Genomic DNA, 17,613 nt, shown 5'->3' on the forward strand with positions numbered 1-17,613 from the left:
AGTCAACACCCAGTAACAGGTGAGACCAGCACATTCAGAGTCTAAAACCAGCATTAGGAAAACGGCAAAGGGACAGGAACATATTCAGAAACCACACGTGTGCTGAGTCGTGGCTTTAACAGTTGATCCAAGGTAAACAGTAAATGCACTGCACTTATAAAGCTCTTTTTTCTAGTCTTATCGACCACTCAAAGCGCTTGATATTACACCCACTCACTGACACACCCATACACACACTAATACACACACTCATGCAGTTCAGTATCCTGCCCCAGGACACTTCAACATGTGGACCAGGAGGAGCCGGGGATCGAACCGGTGACCGTGATATACTCAGCATGCAGCACGTCGATGCTGGTTGCTTTCTTTCTCATAACGTCGCAGGCTGAGGCGTGATGAAGCATAACGTAAAACCTTTTAAAGGAGCAGCGCAGGAGTCCAACATGACTTATACAACACTGAGCTTTCGTTGTGAAACAGGCTCCAGAGTGTTTTTCAAAGGCAGAGATCTCAGCAGCAGGTGAAGTCATTGTTGAGTCACTGGTATTGATCAACAGCCGTATCGACCTCCTGCAAATATCTTCTTTTGACCTTCGGGACCAGTAAAACTCTTACGTAACGTGCTCCTGGCAATGAGACCTTATTAAATCATTTGGTCGGACTGAAATCGAACCAACCTGTAGGACTTGGCGAGCCGGCTGGGTGACTGCTTGGGTGAGGACACCCTCTGTAGCGTGGCGTAGCTGGGCATGTCAGAGGAGGCTGATCCCAGGCGCTGCAGCTTGGTAGGGGATCCCACCGCCTGCAGAGGGGAGCTGACACGCTGTAATAGAAGAGTTGTACTTCATTAAAAGGGAATGTCACTCACTTGAAATATTCATCCGCTCCCTCTTATTCATGCTATTATTTTCAGAGACATGAACAACCCCCCCCCCCCGGAGCTGGAAACCAGAGAGCACAGACTCTAATCTGTGATAACATCTCGATGAAGAGCTCGGAGTTATTAGACCAAACATAAAGGGATGACTCTGAACTTTTACAACCAAATGAACTTGAAACGCGTCTGCGAGCAATGGGCCGCCAAATGAAGTTTCCTCAGGATCCTCAACATGCATTTTTTTCATTCCGTTGCCAAATGGGGAAATAAGTTGAAGAAATATTTGCAAGGTCTTGCAGTTGCAGGGCTGAAGGTACAATTTTAAACACTCCATTAATTTGGATGAGCTTGGTCAAGACGTGCGAAAGTGAGGACGCTGCCAATTTCTGATACAGCGGAACAGTGCTGTTAAATCTTTTTAAATGAATTCAAAGACATGATTAACACGGGACTCTTAAAATCCTAAGCTCTGAGCCTGAAAAATGAATTCATCACAGTGCAGCAAAAGAAGCAATAAAAGAGTAAATCATCGCCTAAGAGGCCAAGATTTAACACAAGTTTGCTGCATTGTGGCTGCACTGTTGACCGACCCCATACAAGGAACTGCTTGCAAATCATATACAGTAATCCCATTGTACTAATTGCAAGAAAGATGCAGGATAAGCTTTTTCTTTCAGTTGCTACCAACAAAGCAGGAAGTCGGATGAAGAGCGGGCGGCACAGCTCGGCCTCCGCAGAACTGAGGTGCCGTGTGTTTATATTGTATAAAGCACTCAACATCTGCCCCAAATATAACTAATACTTTGGTGGTGAAGTAGTTCACCGCAGCACAGCTGAGAGTTGTAATCTGCTCCGTTAGGTCAGTATATAATCGACAACAGGATTTGTTTATTGGTTCCTAGATTCTTACATCAGTCAACAAAGTACAAAAACGTCTTTATTTGTATATGTCAGTGTATTTGTGAGGAGGATGTGGAGGTCACTGGGCTGAGATTTGGTGGACCGTTAGCCTTTGGCCCGAAACTCATCTGGTTAAAACTAATGATTTTCTTGGTTTAGCCTCAACTGCCGTGCTGCATTTATGGTCTGGTAGGAATTTTTTTGTAATCCTGGACATGAATGTAGGTCGGTAATGATGTTACATGAATGTCCTTTTCAAATCCAGCAGACGAACCACAAACAAACTAAAGGGTTTACGTTTGTTCTATCTTTGCGAGTTGGAGAAATGATAAGCGTGATAAACTCCAGAGGGACGAGTAAATCCTGCAAGACGGGAGTCATGTGACAGCTGCAGCTGTCTGTGGGCTCATTATCAGTGTCCTGGTGCGGCTATTTGTACGGTAAGAGGGTAATCACTGAAGAAGTGCAAAACACAACTGTCCTCAAAAAAAAATGAATAAAGCTCTCCACAACACTTGGGAACGCACAGTAGCTCTCGTTAATCAACCTGCTGTGCTGTAATATCCTCTCACCTCCAGTTCAAACGGAGCCGTAACTTACCACCGTTATTCATTTCTAATTAATGCAAATGTGTTCAAATGTCAAAATGAAGATTATGAGAGAAACAAAAAACTAAATAAAGACTTCGAACAAGCTAACCTCCGTCCATGAAGGTCCATGCTAACATAAGGGTTTAAAAACTTATTCAAGAATCCCTTTAAATTAATTACTTTATAGTTTTGTGTAAAAGATCCATTACCACAAAATTTACTCTCAGATTCACTTAACTTCGTCCAATTCTAAGTGTGTCTAGAGAAATAATCAATAATCAATAATTCCTACTCGAATGTGTTTATTGTAACATTTTTTCACAAAAAGAAAAAAAAGAAATAACTGAAGTGAATCCATCATCAGCAAATATGATGTTTTCACGAAGCTCGGCTCGGTGGTTCCCTCAGGTGCACCAACTTGAGATTGGAGGTTCAGGACGTCTAACTCTCTACACAGGTAACGCCTGTGTGAAGTTGTGTTATCCAAAAACCAGAATAGCATCTAATCATCTAAATAAATTGATCTGAAATTCTGGTAGGTCTCTAATTAAAAGGAGCTATTTGTAAGTTGTGCTATCGCTACATGGCCGATGTGAGCAATAACAGCTGTTAACTTACCAGCTTCATCATTGTGTTTATAAGAGGTTACGGCTTCGTCAGGGACAGACTGGGCGCCACAGTTACTCGGGAAGTGAAAAGAAATGAAAGAAATAGAAGCGATACATACTTTTGGACTGGTGAGTAAAAACAGCAGTTAATGCTAACGTTAGCTATGTGGCGATAGCAAATATATAATAATAAGTACTGCTACAGCTGGTGTGTTCAGAGGCTCCCTGCGAGTCTGCAGAGGGTCGATAAGCGTCGTATTTCCTTAATGCAACAGAACGGATCGGACCATCAGAAAAGAAACTGTGAAACTTTTGGACTCCACCTGGTGGAAGCAGGGTTGGAGGAATCCCTCAGGGATTTTTACCTGTGCAGGCAAAGTGGCGCAGGAGTAATACATGGATGGCCCAGCAGGTGCAGATCCTCCCTCTGTGGGCATATGGAAGGCGCTGCCATGGGCCTGCTGGGCAAATGAGTCTCTCTGGGACTGGGAGGGAGAGTCTGTCCCCACTAACTGGGCAGCTGCACGGCTGGATGTCACCTTGAAAAGGAAGGGAGTGGGGAGGGACATGAGAGGAGTGAGGGAAGGAGGAGGTCGTGGCAACAAGTGAGAAGTAGAAAGGGATGTAAATGAAGGAGGAATGCGGGAGAAAGGAGGGAGGAAGGAGCGAGGGGACAAAGGGAGCACAAAGAAGGGTGAGAGAGAGGGGGAAGATTAAGGGAGCACAGAGTGGGACGGGAGACGGAGGCATGAAGAGGAGGAGGACGGGTGAATAGCGAGAGGAAGGATAAAGAAGCAGAAGGGTGGAGGAAGATGGAAATGACGGGGGGGAGAAAAAGATAAAAAATGGAGAAAAGGGAAACAAGGACAAAGAAATCCTCCGATGAATTCATGCGTGTTTGTACCTGATTGTAGCTGTGAACTGCCCCTCCGACCTGCCCGCCGCGGCCCATGACTGTTTCCCCAAGTGCCAGAGCTTGGTTACTATGGTAACCAGCTGCTGCATAGGCATCCTGGTTGTTGAGCTGCAGAGCGCTTTGGGACAGGAGTCCTTGTCCTTATATGGAAAAAAAAAAAAGAAAAGAAAGAAGAATTTACAAAGGAATAAAGGAAGATGAAGACACACATGACACCACAGTCGTTTCTTTAATGTAAATCCAGAAATTCTGTTTTTTCTATGTGACAAGAGGAATTCGGGTTCGGAGCTGGAGAGATGTCAAGAGAGGGTGCTATCAGCGTTTCAAAGGCTCGAAACTTCTGATCATTGTCAACAGCGACCTTAAGACTTGGTGTTTCACTCCCGTCAAGCTGCTTTGGTGTGACTGTTTATAACGTTTTGCCTCTCTGTGTTTGTGTGGAGATTGTTCGCGGCCCTGAAAGCCTTTTGTAACCCAGTTTACATGTTATACAATGTTTTCCTATTATCTCTTTTAATGGGAGAAGAACGAATGTGAACACAACAAATGCAACCGTCTCAGTTGGTAACCGACCTTGAGATGAAGAACAGAATAGAAAAACGACTGAAAGCTCAAATAGAATGAAATAGAATACCTTGCCCTCCTTTTCTGAGACACCCATTTGCTTTTTAGCCACTATGTTATTCCAGCCTCTCTCCGCTCTTTTCCTCTCGTGCTCCGCGACCCTTGAATCTCACCCTGTTCCTGACCTCCATTTAAAAACACACTTCTTCCCCGTCTCCCCTCCTCACCCTCTCTCTTTCACTTCCCTGGCCGCTCTCCACTACACGTCTTCTCCACTCCATATTTCTTTGTATAATTCAGCAGCAGGAGTAGAGAGTGTTAGATTGAGGCCAATAAAACGATGATGCAATAATCAGAAGTATGTGTTAACAGCGTATCTTGTGCCTTTATAGATGCATAAATTGTAGTGTGCTGTTCATAATTTGAGATTTTGGGAAAATAAAGCTCGATAAGCTATAGAGTAAGGAGTCGATTAGCTTAGCATGAAGACTGTAAACAGGGAAAACAGCTAGCTTAGATTAGCACAGGTGGTTAAAGACAGCAACTTATGACTGGTTGAGGTCCAACAGCCGGGCTGTCACTTCTGTTGAGGTTATGACACAGTGACCATCTAAAGAGGCGAAGATTACTGATGTCAGCATTAAGATATATTAGGCTAATCTCATTCTTCAGTGTGCAGCACTTTAAACCTACATAATAAGATATAAAGGAGGCCTTTAAGGCAGGTGAGCTCGTCTGACTTTGGGCTGAGAAAGAACTAAGGAGAAGCCGCCAGTGTTTGGAGTCAGATCCATTTATTATTATTATTTTCTCATTTTGTGAAACATAACCCACGGCTCGGCTTAGTCCTCGGCTCATTACACACCATCTACACTTTGCGATGTTATCTGTCAACTGTGGTAAAAATTTGAAGTGTGAGAATCACTGACACACTGCTGCGTAACACCTTTCAGTTTCGTTTTTATTACTACCACTCTTACTTCTACATTCAGGCCCCTCATCCAGAATCTGCCAAAGGTCGTCGGCCAGGCTCCAGCTGGACGGTCACGCAGTCAGCTACTACTGAGCTAGCAGCCGGTCGGCCGTCAAATCAGCCGGTTAGCCGACTTTTCAGTTTGTGAATCAGGCATCAAATGTTTTTTATTCTCTAACGAAGTGCCTTAAAAACAAACGCCTCCGTATTTGCCCCTTAAATGTTTACGTCAGCGGTCAATTTGTGAATGTGGATGTCATTTATTTTTTTCCGGGTACGTTATCTCAAACTGTTGTTAAACTCTACAAATGTTCACGTCTCCCTTTTGTGGTAATAATTTATGTCTGACACTGTAACTGATTAACAGCAGGTTCACAGAGGAAACACACACACACACACCTGCAGCACACTGAGATAAAATACTGTATTGCTAATTTTACATGCAGCCTCTTTTAATTTGCACGTACATAAATTAATTTCTGGTATAAACGTGCAGACAGAGAGTGACACAAACAGGCTGTAAGTAATTGAAAGGACACATGCGTGGAAGATAATGAAACAACATTTACAACATGTGTTGCAGACTTGTGAACTGTGTATTTGCTTGGATGGCACATAAAGTTTGAAGTGGATTTAATTTAAGTTAATTGAATCATTTGAGGAGGACAGGAGGGCGGGAGCTGTTCGCTGCGCCGGAGCCAAAACGCTCCCATCCCTCTTATTAAAGTCCTGTTAAATTTTTGATGCACCCTTGATTTATTCACTTTTGGTGATGATAGCAACGATGTGCCTCATCAACAGCTTTAATTACAGAAATAAAACTAATTTTTTTACCCAAAATGTCACTTAAAACATGACGTCCCCGAGTAGCACTTTGCTCCAGTAACGCAGCCACTTTTATGTCCGTTTGCCTTTTCTCACTGCACCGGAGAACAACTTTACTTCATTACATCAGCTCTAAATAGAGCCCTAAGTTCCTAGCGCTTAGTATTTATGCTCTTAAAGAAGTTCTTGAGCCGTCCTCCATCATGACTGGCGGTCCCTTTAATCTCTACTGATGCCAGCAGTCGAAGAATCAAACCGAGAGCAGCAGAAACGAGAGGAAACGCTGCCTGTTTGTTATTATTAAAGACAAGAGAAAGAAAGATCACAGAGTGCCAGCGGTCAATATCCACTGCATGGGACAGATAAAAGTCAGCACCTAACGGCAAACGGAGTCAGTGTGGATAAGAGCTTTGGAAAAATAAAGCTCGACTGAAGTGAAGATTCACTTTGAGAGCAGCAAACGTCTCCTGTAGGCAGTCGAGCTGGTGATTGCGCGTTATTGAAAATGTGATATTAAGCTGAAGGTACTGGGTGAGTTTACTAGGTCAAAGCCTCCATGTCCAATAGAGACTCATCTTGGGTGACTACACACACACACACACACACACACACACACACATACACACACATACACACAAAGAGACACACACATGCAGAAAATGCAATGGAAGAATTTGTAACTCTAGATGGATTCGCACACAAACCCAGATGTGCGTGCGTGTGTGTGTGTGTGTGTGTGTGTGTGTGTGTGTGCAAAGCCAGAGGATGTTTTCCACAGTTTTTGTTTGCCACTTTAGGTTTGTTTCATATGGGTAGTAGAGCCTTTAGGGAAGTGAAAGGCCTCATAAATACATTATCACTCAGATGGCAAACATTGAAGGCTCCATTGAATCCATCTGAGGTGAGTGAGTGAGGGAAAGTGTGTGTGTGTGTGTGTGTGTGTGTGTGTGTGTGTGTGTGTGTGTGTGTGTGTGTGTGTTTGTGTGTGTGTGTGTATAGGGGATGTATTAGTGTATTAGAGGGAAGTAATGTGGCGCTATAAGAAGGTTTCTGCCTGTGCTTTTTAATATCATTTCAGAGTTGAATGCACACACACACACACACACACACACGCACGCACACACACACACACGCACACACACACACACACACACGCACCTCACTCACTCCTGCTCGGTGATCACACACCACATCTGAAACACACAAGTTGAGTGACCAGTGTTCTCCACTGACACATTTCAATATTTCATGTGTCATGTGTCTATTTTTAAATTCCTATCTGAGGCATGTGCAGTGTGTCTTCTACACACATGAGCACACACACACACACACACACACACACACACACACACACACACACACACACACACACACACACACACACACACGCACGCACAGATTAACATGCACTGCTGGTAAGCAACCCCAGCATGACACATAAAGACACTCAGCGGACTCTGCTGCTGTGTCGTACTAATCTGCTCAGCAGCTTGAGTAAAGGATGATGCTGTGTGTGTGTGTGTGTGTGTGCATGTGTGTGTGTGTGTTACAGGTGTGTGTATGTATGTCTTCATATGCAGTGTATATGTGTAGCCTGAGCTGCTTCTTTACACGGCTGTAATCCTTTTCCTTAGTGTTTAATAACAAGTGTGGGTTTGTGTGCCAGATGGATTTTTTCACTGACTGCTCCTCTCTGCTTTCTTTTTTTTTGTTTCTTTTTAAACCACAGTCAAACAAATACAAATTGACCATTTCCTGGCAGATGTTGGCAGATGTACCACTTGAAATGCTCAGTAATTTTTTGAAACAATGGCTCCTTGATTTCAGATGGAGGGAAACAAAAACAGGCTTGATTTTTGTCGGGGTGAAACGACAACCGTCGCCGGCATTTTATTAGCTGCAACTAGCTAGATAATTAAGCTAGCTAATTAAGCTAGCTAATTAAGCTAGCTAATTAAGCTAGCTAACGATACTTCCAAGAGTTGGTGGAGAACATCGGTCTGTGATTTAGTTGCGATGGTTGAGGTTGGGATAAGGACCAAAGGAAAGCATTAAGTCAGTGAGTGTCCTCACAAAGACGGAAGTACAAGCCAGTGTGTGTGTGTGTGTGTGTGTGTGTGTGTGTGTGTGTGTGTGCCTGTGCCTCCCCTCTCTGCACTGTGAACAGCAGGCCAGCTGACGTCTCAGCAAGGATGGATTAGCATATCAAACTACTGGCACGTCTCTGCATGCCTCCTGACACCTACTTTCCCTCCCATGGGGTCGACTATGGAAAAGACACGGGTCATGTTTCAAGGTGCAGCAGGCAGCTGCCTTCAAGAGAAAAACCTCTGAACAAAAAAACATGGTGCTACTCGGCTAGCATCAAATGTTCGACAAAAGTAACATCTAGCTGGTGAACAACGTGGAGCATTTAGCTGCTAAAGGACCAAATATTTCCTTCAGAGGAACAGAAGGAGCGTAAATACTGGACAGACAGAACATCCTCTAACTGGCTTAAATTTAAGGTAATGATCAAATAAAATAAAAAGCTTCAACCTGGGAAAAACCCTCTGCAGCAGAGAAGAGGTGGATTTATGTTTAAGGTATAAATAGTTAGGATGAGCATAAACCATATTTATACTTTAGATGGAATAAAATAAAAAACAACATCGTGTTTGGCATTTGAGTAGAACCAGATAAGTAAGACATTACTGACTCGGGTTTTATTGGAGGCTGCCTTTGTGAATCACATTTTCTTGGTGAACTCAAACACAGTCAACAAGTTAATTAGCTCCAGACTCCGGTTCTGTGGAGAATCCACTCCCACTGCTGCGCGATCGCACTTTTACCTATTCCCTCTCTCAGCTTTCAGTAAAGTACCAGGAGAGAAACAGCTTCCTCATTTCTTAACCGTGACATTGCTCTTACTGTCTCCCGTGGAGGCGTCCTGCGAGTCCAAGATGCCCGACTCCTGGAGCGACCGGATGCAGGAGTCCACCAGCTCCAGGCCTGTCGTCAGCTCCTCCTCTATGTCCTTCTGTCCATCTGCGAGCGCACAGAGAAAAAAAAAACAGGAAATGAAGACACAGCCTCTCCTGCCTCCTCCAAACTCTTCCTCCGTGTGTCCACACTGCGGCGTGGAAGGAGTTACGGGCCCCCGATGACCCCCGGCTCCATATCCACTGTGAACATCATGTACAGTACACACCCCAGACTATACAGGGCAGACGTCCACGTTATCCTGCCACAGGTTTCCAGTGGCAACACCAATTTAAATAAAAGGTGTTGGCCGTTTAAACTCGACTCCCACAATCTGCATCAAAGAAAATCACACACGTTCTTCTCAAGAGTCGTCACTTCAGTCAAATGGAAACTCAGACACAGTTTGACGGTTTCTTCTGACTTTCCACGGTGCAGATTCACGGGAAGCGAATGCATGCTAAGCTAACTGTGCTCACTGCCCACCACAGGATCTCAGACATACACAACACAGATAATACAAAAATAACAGCAGTGACAAAGTCCATCAAATTCCACTTTTGTTTAACCGGATCAATACATTGTTCAGGATTTGTTCCATTAACGCGGCTGTTAGGACCTTGGAGCGCTGACGCTCTTCTCCATCTATTCATACACAGATGTTTAACTGAGGGTTGAAAACCTTGTGCACATTCACATCATTTCATTTCATTCAAAGAACTTAGATTTATATTTTCATGCTCCTCGTCGTGTCCATTAAATCTTTATTTCTGTTCTTTCTCTTCCACATCTGCAAATATTTCCACATCTGGACCATCAAAAAACGATAAACGATAATCTTGTAGAATTAAAATTCACGATCATCCAGCTGCTGATTAGCAACTTAACGAGCAGCATCGTTCACACATCACCAGAGTAACGTGTGACGGTAAACCCTCGTGTCAAACTCATAATCCTGTTGGATGGAGATCTACGTGGCTCCACCACGTCTGTGCAGAGCATTCAGAAAGTTTTCAGACCCCTTCACTTTCTTTTCCTCCGTTTCTCCTGATCATCCTGAGATGTTTCTACATGAATTGGAAAAGCCACACACCTGTCTGTCTCAAAGCTGACAACACAGATCAGGCTACATCCACACCGACGTGTTTTCATTTTTAAAATGCAGATTTAAAGACGACAGTTTTCGCTCTCGTATCAGAAATAATCTCCGTCCACACTAACACACCTGAAAACACATTATCACATGATCATTCACGTACACTGGGCATGTGTGTGTGCAGAGTGTAAACAGGAAGCAGATGGTCTTACTCTGCAGTTGGTTAGGCACAGAAAAAAAACAAACTACGAACGAGGAGAAAACAGAAACAGAAACAGTTGTAGCATTAAAATGCAAAATTTAACTCAACATCAGCTGCTAGCAAAGGCAACAAGGTTGTAATTTGTTATCCATGTTGCATTCACCACTGGTAATCATGACTGATTGGATCCAATCAGGAGGGAGAGGAGAGTCTCCCTCTCTGGCTGCACAGACTACAACAGCAGCAGTGTTTCCAGAAGTCAACTCTGGAGTAGCGTGGACGCCAGGCGTGATGAAAACATGTTAGCGTGGATGAAACCACAGACGCCATGAGGCGGCGGAGCTGCCTGCAGAGCTCAGAGACAGGACTGTGTCGAGGCTTCACAAGATTCCCAAGAACCTGACGGTCACTCCGGCTGAGTTTTTCCTTCTTAATAAATTTGCAAAATTGTATAACAAAGTATTTATTGATTGATTTTAGCATCAGGCTGCGACACAGGGGTGTGAATACTTTCTGAGGGCTCTGTAGCTTCCAGGCCTTTTGTCAGAGACGGACTGATAACATGTCCAGTGCCTTCAGGTTAAAGAGAGTCTGCCGAGGAGGATAAAACCTTAAAACTGAGCAACATTAATCTCTGATGGAGGGATGGAGAGGAACGGCAGTAGAGGCCTTAGTGAGTGGATTTAGATGGCTGCTTTTACTGACTTCGACTGATGCAATTGCAGACTGATATTGATGCTGCTGGTGAAATATTTCCAGCGGTGTCTGCGGCATTACGGTGGATTTACTCTCACCCTCACACACAAAAGCCAAAAACTCATTTTTAAACCCGTTTGATCCAGAAGTGATGGACTTTTAATGATTTTCCGATTGATGACGAGATCAAATGGTCCGATTGTGGCGAGCAAAAGTTTTTCTTATTTCATCAAAGAGTAAATTTAGTCTCTCTGAGGGCGAGTGGTCGAGCTGGAGCACAGCAGATGGACGAGGACCACGGCGGAAATACTGAAAGCCTCGAGTGTGAAACGTTTTTGACCACAAGCCTCTAAGCTTCCTCGCGTTTAGTCACCTCTTTGTTGGCAGAGGTCGCCAACCCTGCACCCAGATAATCAATCTACTCTCTGCAGCCTCCGACTGACAGAGAGGGAGCGAGAGAGAGAGCTAAGCGTCGGCCGTGTGCGATGGTGTTTCAGCTAAAACGCTGTCAAAGAAGTTGTCAAGCCCAGAGAAGTGTCTTAATTTGACTTTGTAATTGTCTGAAGGCCTCACGCTCATTGATTCTTCATGGAAAACACTTCCCATCTGGCTCCACAATCAGGTTGAACTAAACGCTGAGAATTATTTGCAAATGCTGTTTGACCTTTGCTCAGCTGTCAGAGCGGCTGACGTTTGTTTGGGGAATTTGAGAGACAGGAGGTTTTTCTTTTCTTTTTTTTTGTTAGAACAAGTCTTTTCTGTTCAGGTCTTGGTGCAGAGAGGGAATAACTGCAGCAGCCGCCATAGCTCTTATAAAGGGCTGCATCAATAAACTGAAAATGCATGATGGGGGGGGGGGGGGGTTTACAGTGGCTACCAATGTAATAAGCACAGTCAGCAATGCACACAATAGAGGACCAGACAAAATGTATGAAAGCATTTAGGAGGAAATATTACCTTGGTTGTTCCAGCGAAACTTCTCATCTGCTGAACTGCAAGAGACAAACAAGAGAAATCAAACAGTATTAGAAATATTGTTTGTTGATGCAACAGAAGCATAACTTTAAATTGTAACAGTATTGGTATCAGCCTCAGTGTCTTTTTCCCATTAAAATTCACTTTATAGTTCTGTAATAAAACAAACAAGGACAGGATGGAAAAGTCTGGTTTGCTGGTTTGAAAGGTCCCACATTATATAAAGTGAGACGTCCATGTGTAGTTTGATTTTTTTTATATATATATATATATATATATATACATATTTGATCAGGTCTAGCTTCCATATTAATACTGTGAAAGTATCAAAGCCTCAGTCCACAGAGAAATGCACACAGCCTGTATTCAGAAACTGAGCCTTAAAACCAGCCGTCAGGACTTCTGGAACTTTGTGATGTCACAACAAAGCAGTCACCAAGCCCCGCCCACCTGGACCCACCATCCAAACCTTGCAGGATTTGGTTTCTCTGAGTGTTTTTACCTGAAATCTGATATATTTTAATTCGATCACTCAGAAAACAATCAGCCAATCAGAAGAGAGGCTCGGTGCCTCCTCTCTTCACACATACACACACATATGGGACCTTTAAATAACTGTACCAGTGTATATTGTTGTATGGCAACAATTATTGCCTGTTGCCTCTATGAAGAAGATTTGGGGAAAATGGAAACTGAAATCAGATCCAATTAGATACTTTGTTGTTGAACTGAAAACGCGTCTGTTTTTCCTCATGCAACAGAAGTGTTATCCAGTCACAGAAAATATTTCAGGGAGCCCAAAAGGCTTCTGAGATAAAAATGTTTCTAAAGGCAGTGAGAGAAAACATCAGTGTAAACCGGCCTCGGAAAGAGTCTTTAGTCTGGACAGAGCAACAAAAACATGACGACATACCAAAACAATGCAGAGAGCACAAAGAAAAAAATCCATCCACACACACACACACACACACACACACACACACACACACACACATAAGCACACACACACTGATGAGGTACTAAAGTGACCACAGAAGATTGACAGGAGATATCTCCTTTGATTCAAACCAGTGCCAGTTTCCATGAGGACGGGATCGATCGACTCTTTTCAATTTCATATGAGTTTTTTTATTGAGGAAGTTATTAGGTGTAATTAATGCGATAAATTTGAGAAAGACAGACAGAAACACAGATCGAGGAGGATTATAGCTGCAAGTCCTGCCGCAGCAGGATCATATTAAGAGTGGATCTATAGCAGACGGCAGTCAAACCGTTTCCTAACCCGAATCCTCTCAGAGCAGCTCTAACTGGAGGAAACATCCTCTACAATTAACAACCTGTGCATTGGCTGGAAGGGTGTCGATTGCTTTTCCTTCTCTCACTACTAAATAAATTAACTGTCGACTGTTTTATTCCATATGAAAAAAACAAAAAGTGATATTGATTTTCCTGACGGCTTAATCTTGAATGAGGTCTCCACGTCAGCTTCCTACACCACTTATAAAAAGGTGGGATGTTGTTTCGGTCGCATGTTCTTTTTGGTGTGTTTTTGTCTCTGTTACTCTCCCTCACCTTAGAAACTCTCTGAACAGTTTATTAAAGTGGAAACCTACAGTTCTATATCTGGCAAAAATCCAGGGTGACAAAGAAAAAAAGGGAGTAAGTTGAAGAAAGTTTAACTTTTAATTGCCCTTTTCTTGTGTTAACAGCTAAAGTGAGATTTACTCTGCGAAATGTTTCTAAAATTGAGCAAACATCAGTGTATTGAAGTGTATTGAACGGAGCGGGGGGGGTTTGGTTTACTGCATATGAATTCAGCTTTTCTTTTCCAACAGGAACATCGTGTCATTTCCTCTGTCAGAAGATGTGTTGTCGCACCTTAATGTTACTATAATTATGTTGCTGTATTTTTTAATAACACATAATTTATTATTTTATTACAGTATTATATTTATGTTCAGGTGTTTTTTATAATATATAATTATATTACTGTATTTCAAAGGGTCAGACTGTGCAAAACTTAAAAAAAAAAAATCTTAAATTTAAAATAAATCAAAATAATAAAGTGAAAAAAATATTGCATATGGCAAGATAACATCACGATATTCAATATTATCGAATATCGCTCAAGTGGCTGAAGCTTCCAGCAGGAGAGTCTACACTGCAGGTCAATAAATATAAGCTAACATTAGCCACCGTGCTAACAGTCAAGCCATAATGATGCCGCACAGTTCAAAATAAAGCAGGTGAAGAAGCGTTTTACAGAGGGATGGTTTGACATTTTGGAAACTTCACTTGTTCGTACAACGCTCGTGTCTGTGTTTTAAATATGAAGCTAGAACCAGCAGGTTGTTAGCTTAGCTTAAACACTGGAAGCAGAGGGAAACAGTCGCGTCTAGCTTTGTCTGAGAAAAACAGCGTCTTTAAATCCCGCTAATTAACGCACTGTCTTGTCTTTCTAACCCATGAGCGCAAGCTGTGGTTTTACAGGGCGGATCTTCCTGTCTTTAAGCTAAGCTAATTGCCTGCTGCTTTTAGCTTCACGTGTAGCAGACACACAAGACAGCGGTCTCATCTTCTTGGTAAGGAAGCTAATACTCGTTTTTTATGTATTTCCTAGAATATCAAACTATTTTTTAAGACCTCTGCTCAACAAACAGCTATCATTTATTTATTTATATCATTTTGTATTTTCTGAGAGATTAATGCCAGGTAGCAATATCGTCTCTTGTCAGTTTTGCTGCATGATTTAAAATGAATGAAATCCCCCATATCTCCAACCCAAAGCCTTCACAGTTAAACCTAGCGATGAATGCTATTCACTCCCTGCAGACACAGAACAGATGCTATTAAATCATCCCATTGATTACCTCCATTTTCTGTGTGTGTGTGTGTGTGTGCATGTGTGTGTGACGGATTGTGAGGGGGAGCCAAGCGCTACATGTTAATGGGACCCTCTGTCAGCAAAGCAGACTCCTCATTCATCTCATCAGGTGTATACCAAACAATACACACACACACACACACACACACACACACACAAACACAAGCTGTACACAGCACACTATTTACTACACAAAGAACACAAATGAATCACACAAAGCAGGGGAGCAGAGAAAGGCGTTCACCCATGTCAGGGAGGATGGAGTGTGTTGATATCACAGGAATATCTTGGCCGGAGCAGGATGATGAGGATTATTATCACTGGTCTGGGTTCAGACAGCCGGTACTGATGACACAGGCTGAGTCAATGTTTCCTTAAAGGGCAGGACACAACGGTCCTCACATTCCTTCCCTGCGTTCGCTTTTATCAAAATGTTGCCTCTCTACTCCTGAAAATGCCTCGTTAGGGGTGAGTGTGTGTTATTTTCCAGCGGTCGTGACGTGACGCAGGTAAAAAAAAACAAAAAAACAAACAAATGCTCGCACAGGAAGCTCGCTGCATCGACACGAGTTAGAGCTCGAATACAAACCAGTCCAGAGGGTTTCAGATTTCTGTCTGAGCTAAGGGGGGGGGGGGGTACAGGAGTTTGCTCATATTATCAGGGAGATCAAAACAGAGCAGACATGACAGGAAGAGCAGACGAAGAGAAGAGAGGAGACACGTCAGAATATAACAGGATATCTTTAAAGAGAATAAGCTAAACTGAACGACAGTAAAAATTAGTGCTTCATCTAACACAGTTGAATTAGTATAATGAGTCAGAGTCAGGGTGTGATCACTGGGTGACAACTCTGCCATTTGTCTCCACTACAAGCGTTTGCCTTTTTGCTGTATCTACACGGGCTGAAGCAATTCGTCAAATAATCAATTATGTCGACTGACGAAAAAAATAAAATAAAATAAAATAATTAGTCGCCAACAATTTTTCTACTCATTAAGAAGTTTCAGTCGTTAATCAAACGACAACCATAAAAAGTCTCCAGCACCATGTTAGCAGGTCTGTGAGGCTGACAGTGAGCTACAGAGCGACAGAGCTACAGAGCGACAGAGCTACAGAGCTACAGAGCGACAGAGCGACAGAGCGACAGAGCTACAGAGCGACTGAGCTACAGAGCGACAGAGCGACAGAGCTACAGAGCGACAGAGCGACAGAGCGACAGAGCGACAGAGCTACAGAGCTACAGAGCTACAGAGTTACAGAGCTACAGAGCTACAGAGCTACAGAGCGACTGAGCTACAGAGCGACTGAGCTACAGAGCGACAGAGCGACAGAGCTACAAAGCGACAGAGCGACAGAGCTACAGAGCGACAGAGCGACAGAGCTACAGAGCGACAGAGCTACAGAGCGACAGAGCGACAGAGCTACAGAGCGACAGAGCTACAGAGCGACAGAGCTACAGAGCGACAGAGCGACAGAGCTACAGAGCTACAGAGCGACAGAGCGACAGAGCGACAGAGCGACAGAGCACTGAGCTACAGAGCGACAGAGCACTGAGCTACAGAGCTACAGAGCTACAGAGCTACAGAGCGACAGCACTGAGCTCAACACAAAGATCTCTGAAGTCAGTACGATTCCTCCTCCGGGGACCATGAATGTTTGCACAAAGTGTGAAGTCACGTACATCCAACAGGTGTTAGCGTATTTAAATGATAGTAAGGGAGCTACTGACGCGGCCCTACATTGTGGCGTGATTGTAATTCATGGAATAAAGTCTGTGCTGCAGAACTCTTTGCTTTTTTTTGCTTGTTATCCGACGATGACAATAATTATATATATTACTGTAAAATTAACACGTTGGGAACAAAAACAAGCACTTTGAACATGTTATTTGTTGCTCTTAGTTTTCCTGTGGTTTTGAATCGACCCACCTCTGAGCCGCCCGACCTGCACTGACACCTGAGCCGCAGCCGTCCTCCTCCTCTCGGGCCACCAGCTACATCTAATCGGACCTCACTATCTGAAACAGCTCATTGACCTCTTGGCCCGGGAAACACAGCGAGTTAGTGCTTTTTTCCCCATTGAGTCTCTATGGCGCATCAACGAGATGTGACAGTATAATTAGTGAGGCCGAGAGAGAACTAATTGACAGCGCGATCAACTCGCCAGCTGCAGGTCACGCCACGGCGTAGCACTTCATCACCGCTAATGATATAACGCTGCGTGCATGTGCAGGCAGGTGTGAGCGTGGCTTAGCTCGTGTCCATAGTAGACGGCACATGTGTGCACAGGGATCAACACCGGGTTTTGTGTTTGGGTGTGCAAAGCTCAAATATTAGAGTAAGAGCTGGAAACCACTAAAGAGCTTTAAAGGTCATTAATGAAAAGAAAAAAAAGGAAATGCTCTCTCATATTTCATTGTGCTCATCCTCGGCTGTGCACACAACACAAACCTATTGCATAATCCTAAATAACACGACCGCAAGTGAGGCACAATGTTGTTTACTGCAAGACTGTTCCACAACAATACTGGATTATCTCAAAATGC

The 17,613-nt window shown here is 43.5% G+C and overlaps 1 protein-coding gene across 13 annotated transcripts in view; it reads right to left on the minus strand.

The window, feature by feature from the left end:
* Positions 1-17,613, minus strand: part of ctnnd2b (catenin (cadherin-associated protein), delta 2b) — a 158,769-nt gene that overhangs the window by 68,265 nt on the left and 72,891 nt on the right. For all 13 annotated transcript variants that reach the window (XM_056391246.1, XM_056391256.1, XM_056391247.1 and 10 more), the window contains 5 exons: positions 12,166-12,200; positions 9,164-9,280; positions 3,880-4,031; positions 3,341-3,514; positions 678-823 (listed from right to left, as the gene is read on the minus strand). In XM_056391246.1, the coding sequence (XP_056247221.1) occupies positions 678-823; positions 3,341-3,514; positions 3,880-4,031; positions 9,164-9,280; positions 12,166-12,200 (624 nt within the window). The remainder of the gene's footprint in view (positions 1-677; positions 824-3,340; positions 3,515-3,879; positions 4,032-9,163; positions 9,281-12,165; positions 12,201-17,613) is intronic.

This window comes from Seriola aureovittata, chromosome 12, assembly GCF_021018895.1.
Source record: "Seriola aureovittata isolate HTS-2021-v1 ecotype China chromosome 12, ASM2101889v1, whole genome shotgun sequence".
Lineage (NCBI taxonomy): Eukaryota > Metazoa > Chordata > Actinopteri > Carangiformes > Carangidae > Seriola > Seriola aureovittata.